Source organism: Procambarus clarkii, chromosome 71 (genome assembly GCF_040958095.1).
Source record: "Procambarus clarkii isolate CNS0578487 chromosome 71, FALCON_Pclarkii_2.0, whole genome shotgun sequence".
NCBI classification, from domain to species: Eukaryota; Metazoa; Arthropoda; class Malacostraca; order Decapoda; family Cambaridae; genus Procambarus; species Procambarus clarkii.
Genome location: NC_091220.1, coordinates 13281841 through 13301019, shown reverse-complemented (window position 1 = coordinate 13301019; position 19179 = coordinate 13281841). Strand labels below are relative to the sequence as shown.

At 37.9% G+C, this 19179-nt stretch overlaps 2 protein-coding genes across 2 annotated transcripts in view; both read right to left on the bottom strand.

The window, feature by feature from the left end:
• Window positions 1-965: 965 nt before the first annotated feature.
• The window catches only part of hiw (MYC binding protein highwire), a 152940-nt gene continuing 134726 nt past the window's right edge, over window positions 966-19179 (bottom strand). Inside the window, 13 exon segments of the mRNA XM_045726441.2 lie at window positions 966-6127; window positions 7197-7470; window positions 9768-9977; window positions 10150-10257; window positions 10676-10861; window positions 10988-11197; window positions 11728-11889; window positions 12765-13004; window positions 13219-13459; window positions 14936-15081; window positions 16802-17074; window positions 18147-18323; window positions 18615-18814. Coding sequence (XP_045582397.2) covers window positions 6012-6127; window positions 7197-7470; window positions 9768-9977; window positions 10150-10257; window positions 10676-10861; window positions 10988-11197; window positions 11728-11889; window positions 12765-13004; window positions 13219-13459; window positions 14936-15081; window positions 16802-17074; window positions 18147-18323; window positions 18615-18814 — 2543 coding nt within the window. The 3' untranslated portion in view covers window positions 966-6011.
• Window positions 4414-4833, bottom strand: LOC138356210 (cuticle protein 63-like). Its single transcript, XM_069311943.1, has one exon. It carries the CDS (start codon window positions 4831-4833, stop codon window positions 4414-4416), a length of 420 nt encoding a protein of 139 aa, XP_069168044.1.

Below are 19179 nucleotides of genomic sequence, written 5' to 3'. Positions count from 1 at the left end.
CCGGCACAGGGGTTTCAGCTCTTTTGGTCCTGTCATAGGTTTGTTCGGTTGCAGTCGTCTCCTTTTTTTCTGGCGATGTATGAGTCTGCTGCTTTCCGGAGGTGTCCTTGGGTTATTGATGCTTGGTTGGTGAGGCTGGGGGTGCATTATGTGTTGTTTGGTTGCGGCTCTGTCATTGTCTACGCGTCTTGGCCTCTCTGGCAGTGGCCGTGCTTTGGGTTGGCCGGGTTCCCTTCCCTCCTTCCTATTACAGGGTTTGGATCTCCCGGTCATCCGCAGGGTCCTTTGGTTTTGCCGGTTGACTTGTTTTTGTCTTCGGGCGCATGGCATCCACCTCCTGGGTCCTTCCCTCTTTTCCTTATCTTTGGCGAGGTAGCTCCGGGTTGCCAACAGAGCTCCCCCCGAAAACCAGCATTAAATGTAATGAAAAGCCACTTTCTGGGCCAGTCCAGGTTCCCCTGCATCCCTCCCTCACTCCTGTCAACGGTGTTTTTCACGTATTTTGACATCCAGCCTAAGAACTGGTGAGTGGATTGCCGGTCTAGGGATTCCCCTTCCCGGAGAGGGGCGGTTGCGTAGACAGCGGCGTGATGAAGTCAGGCTCGTTCGTTAATTTTCGTTTGGGGGAGTTCTGTCCACTCGTTCGGCTTTTGGTAGCAATTTTTCACCAGAATAGGGATTTGTTTTGGGGCGCCTACCTTCTAGGTGCCAGACCTGGTCGATGGCAGACATAGAATGCTCCCAACCACAGGGGGTTTCTATAGGTCACTACTGCTCGTGTCTTTCTGAGGGGGTCAGATTCTGGCTTGTGGTCACTGGTAGGCAAAAATTCCATGCACATTGACTGATGCCAGAAAGTTATACATATCCATATCAGCCTGGATAGCTCCGGGGAGTTGACGGGGCTTCCCCCAGAAAAGTACATTTTAAAATTTTATTGAAAGGTTAGAGCAATGAAAAGGGCATTTGCTTCAGAACTTTATTTTTCAGTGATATGGAAACTGAAATGGTAGACTCTACATACTGCTATAAATGACAATATCACTGACCTTGGTGAATTGCGACAAATGAATTATGTTTGATTTGTAGGCTTTCAAGGTTATTATGTACAGTACTCATACTGTATTCAGTGTAATATTTGATTAAGAATGATGACCAATCACATCTTGAGCTTATTGCAATTAATGAATTCATCATTATTTTCTGGTCATATTGTAAGAACTGATATGGCCAGCTACCTAAAATATATACAACATTCTTAAAGTAATCTATTCATGTCAAATACTAGAAACTAAATTCTCAGTTTGTTCTAAATGTAAAAATAAAGACAAATACCGAGTTTGTCAGTTCTGTCTTGGAAGAAAGTTCAGCTGGTTTTTTCGGTAGGACTAGATTGCTTACAATTAAAGAATACTGCCTTGTAGACTTTGCTAACAGGTTTACATAATACAACACAGCCAAGGGCCGTGCCCATATGCCACTGGTAAAATGATACATAATCAAAGTTACTCCACAAATATAAGGTCTAAAGAAGTTACATAAATATGCCCTTAAATATTTCTGTTACTTTTTTTTTGGTGCACCTTACAAGAAATCACTTACCTCTGAAAACATATGCAACACACACAGTTTTAGTGGGTAAACAGGTTTCAAACAAAAACAGCCTGCATGATCAAGATTTGACTTATGATGCTTGGATGCCATTCAAGCTGCAGAGAGTATAGCAGAGGTTCCAGAACCTACCTTGGGTAAACTCTTATGCACCCATGTATGTATGCCTGTATGCAAGTATGTATGTATGTGTGGGTTTGTATACATATACACACACACACACACACGTGTACATATGCACATACAAACACACGTACTCACAACTAAGTGAGTACATACATGTGTGCATGCAAGTACAGTGCACACAAATCTGATAACAAAAATGCACACACACACACACACATTAAATATTGTTTGTAGGGCACACTGCTGCTGCTAGAACCACTAATCATAGTGTTATACAGGCTTTCTTTGAGAAATCAAATATGCCAGTTTGGACTATACAATTTTTTGAATAAATAATACAAATATCTTTTAGATACGTATTCAAATATCATTTATGGCCATTTTTCCAATATCATAAACACTAATATAAGCCATAATAGGCAGACAAATGATTTTAACCAATTCCAATTACTGTTTGACAGTCTAAAACCTACACTACCATACAGATAATATAAATTATGTCGGGCACATTTAAGGACCTGACGGCGCAAAGAATAAATAGCTTATTGATTTCATAAGTAATCAACTATACAAATATCATAAACACCACATCCAAAGACAATGACTTATAATAAATATAAGATATATAGAACAAAGTTGTATGAAACATTGCAACAAAGCACAACAAATCATCACAGCAGGAATGTTGCGGCTACTGGTAAGAGTACTGATAAACGTAAAGAGAACCAGTTAGAACCAGAGAACCAGCACAACCAGTTATTCTACACCAGTACTGGAAAGATTTTTGTTGTTTTCGTTTTTTATCCAAAGAATTCTTACAGTCTGTTATGTTTGGAGACTTAATTTAAGCATGTGTGTGTCCCTGTGCCTCTGCACCCATCATGTACAGTGCAGTCTGAATGTGGATACAGTATATGATTAACTTTGTTGCACATATACGATGTATGCTAAAATTTTAACATACATTACCTGCATACACACATACATATATATACAAATATTGTGTGAATGTATTGATGTATATACAGTATGTATGTATGTATGTGTATATATATTATACATACAGTAAATATATACATAAACACCTACTTTTATACAGTACTCATACACATACATACAATACAGGTGCACCTCAAAAATCCAGATTATATCTTTCTAAGCCTGATCCGGTTTTCTGGACATTTGCCCTTTTTTTGCCTATTTACCACCACATTTTCTGCATTTTGTTATAGCAAGAGATACATGTTTCTGCATATTTAGACAAATACATATAAACAGTGATTTTGGTGGGGGGTATAATTATTATATCAATATACAAAAAATACTGTATTTGTTTACTTACATTTTTGGAGCAGAGATTGGGCTTCTTAACCCAGTGGTAGCAGGATATAGTTATAGTACTGTATAGTGTGTGCAGTGCAATACTAAGCCTTTCACATCATACTGTAAAGTACTTGATGCTGCATAAGCCACACATAAGCAGCATTATCCAGCTGGTCATATTTACTTGACTGCAATGTTTTTGTCACCACTTCTTCCACCACTGCTTGCCTTCTTACTGACAAACTCCATGATATCTTTCCTTAGTTTTTTATATCCAAATCGGTACTATCTTGAGGTTATCTTGAGATGATTTCGGGGCATTAGTGTCCCCACGGCCCGGTCCTCGACCAGGCCTCCACCCCCAGGAAGCAGCCCGTGACAGCTGACTAACACCCAGGTACCTATTTTACTGCTAGGTAACAGGGGCATAGGGTGAAAGAAACTCTGCCCATTGTTTCTCGCCGGCGCCTGGGATCGAACCCAGGACAACAGGATCACAAGTCCAGCATGCTGTCCGTTCGGCCGACCGGCTCTGCACTAGTACCTGTGACATACTCTGCCAATCATTTACTTGCCACACCATAATCTACTCTCTCTAATAACTACCTTTTTATCCATGGTAAGGAAGTTCCTTTTACCTTTACCGGCTCCATCTTATCCACTCTTGCTGGATGACATGGTTGCAAATCGCAGATAATTACTGGTGTATATATTCAACATGAACTCGGTGAAATGGCTCCAGTAGCAGGAGGTCATACTGCACGCTCACACAGGGAATACAAACACGCAAGCACTAGCTCACAGTGCTAGAAATGCACCAAAAAAATGCAAGAAACAAACTGTTTTGTGTAATTTATAGTGCAGTACAAGCTTTGTGAAACATTTCTAAAATATAACTACATTATTTTTAATACTATTTATACACAAAGAAATCAAGATTAGGAAGAATAAGAAAAATACTGCAATACAATTTGATGAAAATTATTTTTACATTAACTGTTGCTGGATGTCACTGCCTCCCTCTCCTGGAATTCCTGATGTTGTTTTACAAACCTGAATTTTGAAGAAAAATCCCGGAAGCAGATTTGGTTTGAACTTTATAGAGGAATCCCCTAAATCAAGGTCCAGATTTTTGAGGTGCCATTGCATATTAAACTCTTGACTTTATAATAACCTACTGACAGAGAGAAAAAAAAAAACATACAAAATACCATGAACAAAAAGAGTACAGTATTTATAAAATTGACAACAGAATATTTTCCCTAGCCATCTTACTGTATTTAATGGTTTTTTTTATCTGTAAAGATATTTCTTACTGTACTGTATTTTCTTTATCTAAAGTCACTTTTATAATTAAAAACAAAAACTATTTTTAAAGTGAGCATTTTCATGAAATAGTAAGGACCTTAGCAACAAATTCATTACCCACTTTGCAAACACAACAGCGAGCACAGAAACCTGAACCATAGCTGGACCATTGGTTACTACTGGACCATGAACCACAGCTGGACCATTGGTTACTACTGGACCATGAACCACAGCTGGACCATTGGTTACTACTGGACCATGAACTACAGCTGGACCATTGGTTACTACTGGACCATGAACCATAGCTGGACCATTGGTTACTACTGGACCATGAACCACAGCTGGACCATTGGTTACTACTAGACCATGAACCACAGCTGGACCATTGGTTACTACTGGACCATGAACCACAGCTGGACCATTGGTTACTACTGGACCATGAACCATAGCTGGACCATTGGTCATTACTGGACTATGAACTCTAATGAACATAAACACTACTGGACTATGAACCCTTCATGCCTTGCAAGATGTACTCTAGAAAAGTGAGAGATGGCATAAAGGGCTTTATTAACAAAAAATATATATGTTAAGATAATGTGACACCTGTATCAGCCACTATGTACAAATTGATAAGCTATACATTTAAGATTTAAATTAGTGAAACAACGAAAGAAATGTCACGACCTATAAATCTCAAACTGTGAATTGCAAAATTTGATGCGTATTACTACTGGCACACCAGTGCATTACTGTACATGATAAACTGGAACTCCAAGATCACTACTTCTCAATTCATTATGATCTTATTGAGTAGCATTACTGATAGATTCATGAACACAAATAAAGAAACAACTATATTGTAATGCATGAATGAAAGTTAAGCACTATGAGAGAGCTAAATAAAGAAAGCGTACACATTTTGTGCACTAGACATAGCACAACAACAACAGTAATCATGGAAATCATCAGCTACTGAAGGAAGAATACATATTTATACATACTTTACATCTGTATAGTACCGTTTTCTTACAGGATATTTAACACATTGTGATCAATTAAAAAATGATATTTATAAAAAGTCTATGAAAAGTTGCTACTGAAAAAATAAATATAGCATGCATAAAGAATTTATGAAAAAATACTATATTTATAGGAAAACATGTACATAGTACAATTTAAATAAGAAGTGCTTCTCCCTATTAAATATTGAGCAGCATGGAAACTTTTTAATAACTATTCTGAGATATATATACACCACTTAAACATGTCTTTGATCAACTGTCTAAATTAATAAGATGAAATCTTTACCAGTAAAATTAATATTACATTTTCAAACTTAAGTACTGTACTATTTATTTTGAATCCAAGGTTACCTGACAAAAATATTTAGAAAAAATCCAAAAATTTAAAAGTTCTCAAAATATTTTCTATACTGTACAGTAAATATACATCTTTTTTTTCTTGCCCTTCAACATTTTTTTATAAATTATATCTCTCTTACTTTTAAATTGAATGTAATCAGTTAAACTTAAAATGAACAGAGCAATATGGGCTTTATAGACATTGCAGCAAGTTATAGGAGTATAATATATACTATCAACTGTAAGATGTGATAAAACTAAATTAAACGTTGAGGTAAATTAGAATGTGTGAGCATTCCGACAAACTCCACAGCCAAGAGCAAACTCTTCTCCAGTGGGCGGATGCTGGACGTGGAGCGGACACTCTTCACCCTCCAACTGCTGGGCTCGAGGACCTGCACCACACCAAGTTAACAAAATAAGCCACACATATATGATGAAAGACAGTCAACATATCAAACAAAATAAAATCATTTGTTACGAGCTGGAATAAATGTTTCCACAATCAAGGCTTAATTGAACTGCTTAAATGTTTTATACCATATTTTGACTGGATTTTTTCTCCTGGCATCATTATCATTAAAATTGTTGCTGTTTCTCACTTTCATGGAGTGTGTGGGTATAATGTCAAAGACAAAGATAGACAGCAGAAGAGAAAATTATAAGTATAGATATTAAAAGCTGACACCCATACACTCACATTATATATGACAAACCCAGTCACATAATGGAGAACATGTAATTAAACATTGTGTTTGATTACATTGTAGAACTGAAAGTGATTTTGAAAAAGGGCAAGGAGCAAGAGAGAATACAGAAGAGGGGACTACAGGAGGGGGAGGGATTATTTACAGGATAATCAGTGGGAGAATGAAATGGAAGGAAAGTCGACAAATGACATGATGGAATTCATAACACAGAAATGCAAAGAAGCAACAGAACAATTCATACCTCTCAGGAGGGAAGCAGATGAAAGGAAAACAGCAAACCTATGGTTCAACAGTGAAAGGAGGAAAAGGAGAAGACAAAAAAGACATGGAAAAAGTAGAGGGACATGGGTACAGAGGCAAATAAGCAGGCACAAAAGAGGGAGAGGAAGGAGTACACAAGAATCAGTAGGGAAGCAGAGCAGCAGTTTGAAAATGACATTGCAGCAAAAGCAAAGATCCAACTTAAGTTCATGTACAGTAATTAGATTGCGGTGACAGGGAGGATCACTCTCTAAGATTGACAAATAAGTTGTGTGAGGAACTCGACAAGAAGTTCCAGAAGGTCTTCAACCCAGAACCAGACTGGGATCCAAGTAGAGGTGACAACAGATAACCAGAAATTACACTAGATAGAACTGAAATCAATGTAGAAGAGGTAAAAGAGGAAATGTAGAAAAGGTAAAACTACATTCAAATTCTAATCTTGGTGAAATATAATTCATACCAAAAAAGGATAAAAATGATTCTTACACACCTGCAGGACAGTGCGGTAGCTCAGCTTTTGGGATGTTTGTGACTCTCTGGAAGTCATCGTGACAAGCGTTACAAAAATGTGTGGTGCCAAAACAGAAGAACACTGCTACCGAGCAGCAGTACCGACACTTGTATTCCAAGAAATCTGTTCCATGCTTTGGACACATCTGTGCACGAGAGACGTCAGAGCATGCTCCACACACGAGTTCCCTAGGATCATATTCATCGCCAAGGCCAGCTTCTACATCACAGCGGGCTTCACCGCCATAATATGCCTGTTGTGCCAATCATAAATATCAGACACTTCATACTATAAAATGCTCTAGAAACAAATAGGTATAATACTGTATTACAAAATTTGCTTTGCAGTTTACGTTACTGTAACTAGTAAAATCAATATAAGTTAAATTAAATTGCAATCTATAATTTGTACAGTATTAAATAATACTTTGCTCCCTATTAAAGCTCATTTTCCTTGAGCATATGACCTCATGAAGAATCATTCAAAATATTTTAAATACAAGTGCTAAAAGCTGAAGAAATACATACCAGTATTGTTTACTGACATGATTATTAACTAAAAGAGACAGCTGTCACATATATACAAAATATATCAAGAATATGTGAACAAGTGTGGATTCTTTAACCCTTTGGGATACAATATCTTTAAATCAGGCTTTTCCGAGAGGGTCAAAAATCCAATGTTGAATGTAATGAAATACTTTTTACTGGAGGAGCCCTGGTGGCTCCTTGAAGCTATCTCACTGAAATTACTCCATACTAAAAAGTCACATCAGTTGCAGAAGTTCTGTTTGGCCTATTGGGGGATCAGAGCCAAAATCTGGCTTCTCATAGAAGTGCAGTGACAATTCACCACTACACTGGAAAAAGCCTTCATAAAGTCAGTAATGCTTTACAGACAACTGGAGGATTCACAGAAAATGAAGCCTTGAAACCACCAAACAACTCTACAAATGATTCACACAGAATCACTCAAGTCATCACATTGATGAGTCACTCAAACTAGCTTGAAACTCGTTAGTATTGATGACCACTACCAGGCAGCCTGGCCCCCAGACTCTCCATCTCAGTTCTGGAGCTGATGAACAACCCTATGAAAACATGAAAATGCTAGGTTCTTAGGGGTAGCATCCTAGTGGCTCTCTGAAATGAACTAACCAGAGAACAAAAACAGGACTCGCCAGGAAGGAGGAAAAGCAGCAGGCACTAGGATGAAGAACCCAGGCCGGAAGGGACAGCTTGAAGCAACATGCAACCAACTGGGACCAGGAACATTGACGAAATACCGGGCTGTCAGAACCCTGCTAAAATGTTTGCGCTCCCAAGCCTGAATATCAGCCCAGGAAATGTTAGAAAAGACTGCAGCCAAACCATGCACTTGTGAACATCATGAGCCTTGGAACAGGGAACCAAGGAAACAGGCTCGACCAACAAAGCGTCCATTGAGGCAGAACCAGTAGGGTTCTTTGGTGATTGATGCTTTGTTGGTCTGGCTTGGGGTGCATCCTTTTTTATGTCTGGTGGTGGTGCTTTGCTATTTCCTACTTTCCACTGGTTCTGCCATGGTGAATGCCTTGTTGGTTGGCCCTGTTTCCTTGGTCCCCTATTCCAAGGCTTGGATTTCTCAGGTTATATGCATCATCATCATCATCAAAGCTATATAGCCTGTGATCTATTCTCGGGCTCATGATGTTTGTAAGTACAGTATGCAGCGTTAGCTGCTGTTTTCTCTCACTTGTCGTGGGCAGCTTTTTGGGCTTGGGGGTTTTGGAGGTCTCTTGGGATTCTGGTGATTCATGTTGTTGCTGTTCTCCTCCTCCCTAATTTTTTCCATGTTTTCCTTCTTTTCTGTGGTTAAAACCAGTATTGACTGTAATGAAATGCCTCTCTGTGGTAGAGTGCCGGTAACTCCCATACTCCCTTCCTCCCTCCCTACCAGATCCGTCAGTTCATTGTACATCAGCTCTGGACTGATATTAGAGCCAGCTGTTGGCTGGGCTCTAGGTCACCTGGTGGCGCCCATTGGAATTAACCACTTAAAAGCCAGTTTCGAGATAACCAACTGTTTGGACTGAATCTTATTCAGAGTTGTTTGGCTGTTTTGATGCTTTGTTTCCTATGAACCTTGCAGTTATTTTTAAAGCTTTGCAGACTTTGTTGAGGTTTTCTCAGTGACAGTGATGATAATAGTGCTGTGCTCTTTGTGTCTGAGTGACAGAGGGAAGAGGGGCAGTATTTAGCTCTGATCTCCGGTAGGCCAAACAGGATTCCTGTGATTGATATGACCCAGTAGTGTGGGAGTCATCTCAGTGAGATAACTTCAAGGAGCCACCGGATCTCTACCAGAAAGAGGCATTTCATTACATTCAATGCTGGAATTTTTTAGTGTAATTCACATATATTTAACATTTAAACACACATCAATCTGCCATATCAGCCAACTTTCTCAATTTACCTCTACTTTTTGTGGCCCTACTCTTCATTAATCTCTATACTAAAATTTATACTATACTGTACATCAAGATGCAACAGAAATGATTGACAATATTACCTTATTACATTTGAAGCACACATAGTAAGCATAACGGTCCATGGCATAAGCTGCAGGGTTGTTATAGTAGCGGGCACCTGGGGTAGATATTGCTTCTGCTCGGTGAAGGCCCTCATATTCTAGCCGCATCAGAGCCTTGCGGCGTACATCTTCATACAGCGCTGAAATTGGGGCTAACAGTTCTGCAAGGACTCCGTGAGTTACACGTACCTGAAGAGGACAAAATTCTGTGAAACTACAATATTAGGTTTTATCAATCATTAGATAACTTATTCTCACTGGTAAGCCAATATGATAATATTTATCTACACATTTCTTATTATGAATAAAAAAATTATATAGATTATCCATTTAATGCAAACTATTTCTTAAAATAGCCAACCTTGCAGATGGGACACAGGGAAAATGTGAAGGTAATGCGAGGCCCGGGCCAACGCCTGGTTAATACTGTGCGGCAACAACGAGCATGGAATACATGGCCACACTCTAACTGTAATGGGAGAAAACAGATGAATAATTGGTTACACCAAAAAATACAAGCCTCTTGTAAAATGACACACATCAAGACTGACCTACATACAGTACTTTAATCTCAATCAAAGCCATTCATGATTATAATATAATGAAGAGCTAGTAATAGTAAACAACTCTGACATGATCATATATAATTTAAAACCATCCATTAAAGACTTCACTGTCAACTATAATGGTACATATTCAGAAACCTTCCTAATGATATTTAAACAAATGTTATATACACCAAAATAAGCCAACACTTAATAAATTGCAAATCTATTTACTGATACTTATTTCTAAAGTTTTCAAAATTCACAGAGGTACTAAATTTGATACATCAATGTAAATTTGAACAATTAGTACAGTAGCATAATGCTGTTAATATTATTTACCTGGATGGCAGGAGCAGCGGAGAGGGCCTCAGAAAAGCAGATCATACACATATCATCTGCATCTTGCTTCAGTGAGGGTGTATTAGAACAGCCGTGTAAGCAGGGCAAACACGAAGACTCTCCTTTCAGGCCTCCACACAGGTGGCCACAGTCGTGAGTGCGAACACAGGCTTCATGGCTATACTCCTGAAAAAATTAATTACATAAAGTTATATTTTTGTCATTACAGTAATATGCGTGTATATCTCTGTGTACACTTAGGTAATTACACACACACGTGCATATTAGAGTAGATAGTAAACAATAACTAACCTGGCAGTCTGGGTCTTGACACACTGGTGCGGGTGAGAGCAGAGAAGGTTGAGCCGGAGCACCACAAAAGCGGCAGGTTGATGTGGCCACAGAGCCCCGAGATCGCTGATTCTCTCCACGGAGTTCTAACATGGCTTTCAACGTGGTGGAGTCTGCCAGGGCCAGTAGCCAGAACAACTTTGTTCGACCACATCCCTCATGAAGGTCAACCTTTCAGTTTAGGACAAAAATATACAATTAATTTCCAAAATAAAAATGTAATAATTATGAATTATTAAATTTTTATTTTGGAAATTAATTAAATTTTAAAAAATGTTTAATATTGTAAAGTTTAGAATGATGAAATACTATAATTTTAATTTTTATATATAGCCTATTGTATAGAACAATACAGAACTTTACATCCAAACTACACTCCCTTCATTTTGATAAGCAACAGAAGTGAGCCATAACAACTGAACCATTCAGGAGCAAATCCAATCTTCATGCCTAAATATTTGATATTTGTCAAAGTTCAGAAATACTGACTGTGCTTTCCACATACAATAATTCATATCCTCCCCCAAATTATACAGCCAACTACAAGAGAAGTCAGCTTTCTGCTAACTTTGCAGTGTCATTAAGTATACTGATGGTGTAAAAGTTGTTTACACTCAAGCTTGGCACAGGTTACTCAATAGCAGCCTCAGCGTCCCAACTCAATGATATCCTTGATGAGGAGGGAATTGCCCACACTGTACCTTAATAGCCTCTTGTTCCTGTCTAAAGACGGTACGATGATGATGTCTTGTCCGACGGTGCAAATGAAGGATGCGGTCACACTCGCCGCACAGGTTGCTGGCGCATTCTTCACAAAGTATCATTGCAAGGGTTTCCCCATCATCATGATTCTCACAGGTTGGCTAATTTGGTCAATACAAAAGAAAATATAAGTTAAATTTCAGAACATGAAGGTTACAGTAATTGATTATTGGTGAGCCCCATTTTCAAATTGAAATCCACATGTTTGTTCAATATCAAATTAACTGCTACTTGCATTAATTAAGAATACTAAAATTAAGCACAAATTATTAATCATTTTCCACTGAATGGAAATTTACTAATATTCAAAATACATAACATAACCTAAAGCATGTACATGTATGAGCATATCTATATGTATAAAAGAGAATGTTTGTTTGGCTGTGTTCTGAGGTCAGAAGCCAGATGCTTAGGGCTAGCCTCACTCAACTTTCTAAGATGACACATGGGGGTATGAGAGTGGCATAGGTCAGATGGGGTTGCTCCCATTGCCACACTAAGAAATATTGGCATTTATTGTGACTTCCATGGCTTTTCATAGTCAAGTCATTGACAAGCCAGTACTCAAGAGAGAGAGAGAGAGAGAGAGAGAGAGAGAGAGAGAGAGAGAGAGAGAGAGAGAGAGAGAGACAATGGGGATTCTAGAAACAAGGCTGAACCTGCAAGCCTAAAGACACAAATGGTGCCCAGTCACCGGCCTGGTCACAAGACCAATGCAGTGTGTAAAGAAAGACTAATGTCAGCATTACAGCACTGGTCTTTACAATTAAAAATGCTTAAGTAACAAATATAACATTAGTATAATTAATGCAGATATTACAACAGTTTCAACAATCTTACCTATATCATCAACATATTTTATTGGAGTGTAATGAAACACTAAGGTTGTACCGATACCTAATCTTGTGCAATTTTAAAGCACATCACAGGATTTTGTTGAAAGCACTGTTAGTACAGTACAGTAAAACCAACTTACTCTGGGCTCAGGATTATGTGGATCACCAGAAGATGCAGTTGCTTGCCAGTGTTGTGAAGACAAAGCATCAACATGGTCTGGGTGCAGAACACACAGTGAAGCCAGAGCCAGCCACAAGGTGGGTGTTGCCAGACATGTAGCCGCACACGATCGCTCATTTTCACTCAACCGGGTTAGATTAATGATATTCTCTGCTATTGCTGCTTTACTTACTTTAGCCCACGCATCAGATAATTTGCCCTGTCGAATATGAAATAATGTGAAATACAATACATTTTTTATTTAGTTTGTTGATAAAACTGCAATTATTTCTAAATAGTATCACGTGGTATGATGATATGCAAACAATGATTTTAAAATTCATAACATCACTATATTCTGAACTATATTTTTATAATCTGATAAAAAAGGAAACAATCTACTTGTGAATCTTCTAAAAAAAATTACAACTCACCACTGTCATATCCCTAATTAAACTAATAATAAGGTCAGCTTGTTTTTGTGTAGCCGAGCCTTGGAGCCACCAGCGAGGGGAGTTGGCAGTTGGTGTGGGCATGGTTGTGGCAAGTGTCACTGACGTCACTCCACCCTTGCCTTGGCACACTGCTGATTTACTGCCTTCATTCCCCTTTGTCTTGATTTGAACAGTCAGTGCCTTCGCAATCACAGCCAGGAACACGTCAAGTATGCCCTGTCTGAAAATTTGGAGAGATTGTTGCACATTTACACACTGAAAGCAGAATTGAGAAGCAAGCAGATGGCAAAATCATCACTAAAGTGTCCGTCACTGAAGATTGGTGTGAAGATCTGGTATGTGAAGATCTGTGAGCAACATTCTGACAAGTTTTTCATTGACATTAATAATCCAGCATACATCATCATGTAGATAGCCAAAACATATATTCACATACCTCAACCATTTTGCTTAGCAACCATAATACTGTACATAAAGCACCAGTTTCCACATGCTGCTCATATTACTATACCATGTTCAATTATTGTATAAATTCACAAGAACATTGGGATAATACTCTTATTATAAATGTTCATGTAAGATCTATGTTCGTCTTTTCATCAACATTTAAATATTGTGGTAATTTTGCTTTAATGATCTACCATCCCAAATTCTTCTCAGGCATCTTAAACCAGACATTCTTCTTGACTAAAGAGGAGCAGCAGCCTACCTCCATTCTCTGTCAAGGAGCAGAAGTAATCCAGAAGCCAGAAAGGTAGGCACACTAGTACTAGAAGTTACTACTTTTTATATGCCAAATGACCTCTGACTCCTGTTAGAAGACTTAAGAGCTCTCCTTACCACACCTCATCTTAAGCCTTATCCTTCTAATGATAAACTAAACACGGATCCTCCTGCCCAAAAGAGGAAATTAACAGCTCCAGTGGAAGACTAATGCATTCCAATGATGACTAAGGTGACACTGAGCCCCCAATTTCCATTGCTAAACTCACAGAGCTGCATGAAGGAAACCTGAAGCTGTTTGGGCCCTTACAGCCAGAAGACAAGAACAGAATCCTAAACCCTTTGCTAATAAACTGAGAACCAAAGCACAAAAAGGATGAGATCTCTCACAACATACAGAGAATATGGCAAATTGCAAGTTATAGTTTGTTTAATTTATGTCTAATAATCTAAATTTGTTTTAAACTGCTGTACCCCCATTCAGTCCAGCAAGAATTGTAACGATTTGCATAAGTTGCTATGGATAAAGCCATTCATTTTGATTCTGATTACAGCGGTGGCTATATTAAGAAATACTGAGATGCACGCTTGAATATGGCTTTCATCCAAATGTGACACTGTAAACCATAGGGTGAAAATTATTTTGTATGCCAAGTAGGGGTAATTCAGGAGACAGTAGAGATGACTATCAGGATCAAAGAAAGTAATTTGAAATGTCATTACATCAGGTATAATTTCACCACTTGCCATATTTTGGTTCATGGTGCGCAATAGTAGAAGGAAAAAAACTGCCTCGAGGACCTTGAACAGGCCAACTGATCCCTGTACCTGCACAAAGGAGTGAGGGAAAGTCTGGTAGCCAAGGGGGGCACCCTGTTCACTGCTCCTTACTTTGGTGCTGAAAAAACACCGATGGTCTATTATATATAATACAGCAGGAAATGCTCTAAATACTTCTAGCAACTGTACTTACATATGAATATCAAAGGTGTTATCCTCATCCTGGGTAGCAGCATGAAGAATAGCATAATCTTGAGCAGGAAGAACTTCAACACCCAAGATGAGAGCAAGAGATTGTGGAGGAACATCGGCTAACATGCGCCGGAACAAGGCTACAACCTGTTGTAAAATTACATCAATTGTTAATTATTAAAATAAAATTGAATCTTTTTTGGTTAACAACAGACAGAAAAGGTATTTACATAAACAAAACTATATAAAAAGAATAACCATAATTCAGTAAAGGCAAAAAAATCAATGTCATTACATTTCAAGCTCCAAACTACATTATAAGCATAAAAGTGTTTTTTTATCTTTTTTTCCTACTGAGGTCATGATCTGTCATTGATTTTGGAGGGCACATGAACACTGGAACAAGTGTCAATGTGTATCTAATGTAGCAATAACTAACATAAAAGTCACATAATTACATGAATTTTAAAGTACAGTACAGAGCATTTTTTACTTTAACTATAAGCTGGCGAGTGCCAGCAGTGTTGTTTACACACACGTGTGTTGATAATTATAACCAACTGTTTCTGACTGGCATGACTAATAAAGGTAGGAGATTGGAGAAATGTTAGTAAGCGAGAGAGTCGATGTTTACAAGTGTGGAAGAAGCGAGATATACAGGGTTGAAAAAAAAACCCAGTCGAGATGTAGGCTAATAAGCTCCCAAGAGACTTGACTGTACACTATTTGGGGAGGGAAAAGTATGGGGGAAGGGGGGGGGGGGAGAGAAGTGTGGGGAAGGTGGAGGGGAAGTGCAGGTAAAGGGGAAAATGAGGGGGGGTAGAGGGGGATGAGGGGGGGGGAGGGGGGAAAGCAAGTAATGGTTATTTGTAATGTAACCAAGTCTTTTTGCAGTTCTTAACCACTGCACTGCGCAAAGCGCCTTTAGGCGCTCAGAGAGTTGTGCTTTTTGTTTTTTAATTTGGCTATATTTTAATGTTTTTTAATGTTTTCATTACTATTTGTGTTTTGAAATGGAAATAGTTGACTTTGGAAACATTTTGACATTAAATTTACCTGAACATTTGTAAAAATAACAAAAATATGTCCTTGACAATTGTACCAAGACGTTTTTGCCGAAAATAGGTGAGCAGTGCAAGGGTTAAATGGTGTACATGGGGAATACATATTTAAGTTATCTATAACTCAAAGTGTATACAATTTAAACCCATATAGCTGAAAGTTCATAAAAGTAGAAAATAACTACAATTCGATGAAACTTTTTAGTGTTCTATAGCTTGAAATACAAACACACACACACACACGCACTTAAATCAGTGCTCGGCAACAAAATCCAACCAATCAAATAATCACCCATTATCAACCCATACAGATATATAGGGCAGTGTATATACATAAACATGCAGCTGTAAACTCCCTCATTGTTAATTGTTCTCCCTTGACACAACTCTCTTGAAAACTTCATGTCTACTTCCTGCACATTTTCTATTAATCGAGTATTATCTACCGTGGTGATATCTGTACAGTAGTTGAATTGGTTGCATGGATAATACATATATAATGAGATATTTAATGGAGATGGCACGTGGCAAATATTATAAGATTTTTCTTAATAAATGCTGTGAAGAGCATTGAAATGCAGAACATGTGTACATGTTAATGACCTAATATGCTAATGTTTTATATTAATAGAAGAGTTTGAAAGGGGTGTGTATTATTCCCATGGTTGCTCACTGCATATATGAAAGAGGTCATGAGGGAATTCTTCGCAAGAGTACTAACCAAATAAAACTGTACAAATTCAGTGCACAATAGAATGGAGTTACACATACAGATGGTATCACATGAAAATTACAAGCAATCTTACCTGTCTTTGGACACGAGCAGAGCCAGTGTGTAACAGTGATAGCAAGTGCCTTAGTAAACGATCCTGTTGAGCTAGATGTGCACGTCCTACTGCTGATCCACTCAGAGCCAAGACCATGGACAACATCTCAAAGCAGTAAGTGTCGGGAGGATTATTTTGACCTTCTTCAGGAGTAGCTGGAGTACCTAAACCTCCACAGCTCAGTCCAGCCTCCCATTCTTCACGGGCCCTTACTGTTTCCTTGCGTATAGCCTGTACTATGTGCGCACAAACCTAGAAATATATACATAGACCACTTATGTGACAATAATATTTAACTGACCAATTACTAAATACCAATATTTTATCTACAATATTGATAGTCGTAAATCTACAGATGAATCACTGACAAGTTGAAAGGCACATGGAAAATGTCATGGAATGATGTGAAGTGTAAAAGCCAATTAACTGTGAGATTGAAGAGTTACTGAAGGGGGTGGAGGGGGTCTTAAAATAAAGGAAACATTAAGAAAATTTGGTTATTTCTAAATATTATTATACTGCATACTACTATTATTATGTTCTTGTTTGCAAGCATCATTACAGCCTACTGTTTACTTTCAGTATTCAGTAAGTGCCTTGTGCACTTATTCTGTTGTCTTGCTGTGTGTATGCCAGCATCTTGATCTGTCCTTCTCAATAATACATTAGATTTTGATGTCAAAATCCTTAATGGACAAAACCTGATGTATTATAAATCATAGCAGCTCACAAAAATTCATGTTTTCTATGTGTTGGGCCATTGGTTAAGTTTGGGCAATTTAGAACTTAATTTCTGTGGTGTGACAACTCTAGAGGACTGGCTGGGCATCATGTGGTTTTTCATTGTTCATTCTTTTGCCAATTATCACTGCTGATTGTAGTATTATGCTGTCTTCCACTATGGCAATTTTCATACTTATTTTGTTGACTTAGTATATTGTAGACTTTTGAAGTGTTTAGAAAGGATATAACATGTAGCCACCTTGTCCACAGTGACAAGTTCCCAGAGAGAACAATGTAACAATGAAATAGATAATAGCATGATGTTGACAGCACCTGCCACCAAATCAAGGTTTTGACATGTCTATGTCAAAGGCTCAAAGCAGGGAGTACAGAAAATTGGAAGTTGCAAGCTTGGTGGATGACTGAAACTTATCAAAATGATACCTTCCTTGAATATTCCAAAGTCATTGAGGCATAAGGCATTGTTAGGCAAATATAACTTTTAAACAAAGCCTTTACAGTAATAGTAAAAGCATAATATAAGATACCTATCTGATGGAAGTTTATAGTAATATATATAAGAAAAGAAATTTACTCCTACCTGCTTCTGAAGATGTGTAAGTTTAGATCTTGAAAACAGGATGCCAACCATATGTTCTCTAAGATCATTGTTACGTTCTTGCTCCTCTCCAACTTCTATGTTTCCTGCACAGATGTCGCCTGCTTCTCCTCCGCCTCTGTTCCCACTTTCTGCAGTTATTATAAGGCGGCCAAATACCTAGAAAGAAATAACCAAGTTGAAAGGAATAACATTTTACTGCCTTATAACCAGAGTAAGACATACTGTATATGTTTTACAAAATATCAAAAGCATTTGAATAATTGATTTATCATAATCATCATTATTGTTGTTGTTGTTTACTCTATCTCCAACTTTTGTGGCACCACAACTATATAAAAGTATTATAAACAGAAGGTTAAAGGATATCAAGAGAGACGTCTAACCATTATATACTAATTTCCTCCCAGAAGCTTCACGAGAACCCAAATTATATCTAGAAATACCTACCTGTCCAGTAATGAGTCTGAACACTTTAAGAGTCTCTTGCTCACAGGCACGATGTTGGATAGTAAGAGGAGAATGCTGCCGCACGGGTCGTGAACATGCTCCCCCTTCACTGTCACCACTGCCAAGCACCCTCACTTGTCGCACACGCACACTTTGGTCAGGTCCTCTTATTTCAATGACCATGGTAGTGATTATATCACCTGTAACAAAAAAAGCAATTATGTCTAGATTCAAATTATTATTTGTATATATAGTATATTAATAGTTCTATGTCTCGATAAAATGTTAATTTTTTTTTTTTTTACAAAACACATGAACTTCTAACATAGTACAAGTGATTAAATCAACAAAATAATTATCATACAAATGACAATTTTGTAGCTGTAACAAACCTGTATTTAAGTATTTTGTAACACTAAATTATTTTGAAGTTATTCAACATCCTAGACACAGACTTTGATTTGCAATTTAGGTCTGTATCACAGACCTAAATTAGAAATCAAAGATACGAAACAAAAATAAAATCATGACAGAACTAACCAACACTGAAGTGTCTACGTTTTAG

What these genes read in the sequence shown, in the direction of transcription:
- LOC138356210 (XM_069311943.1), bottom strand. Translation starts at nt 4,833, where the DNA reads ATGACCAATGGTCCAGCTATGGTTCATGGTCCAGTAGTAACCAATGGT.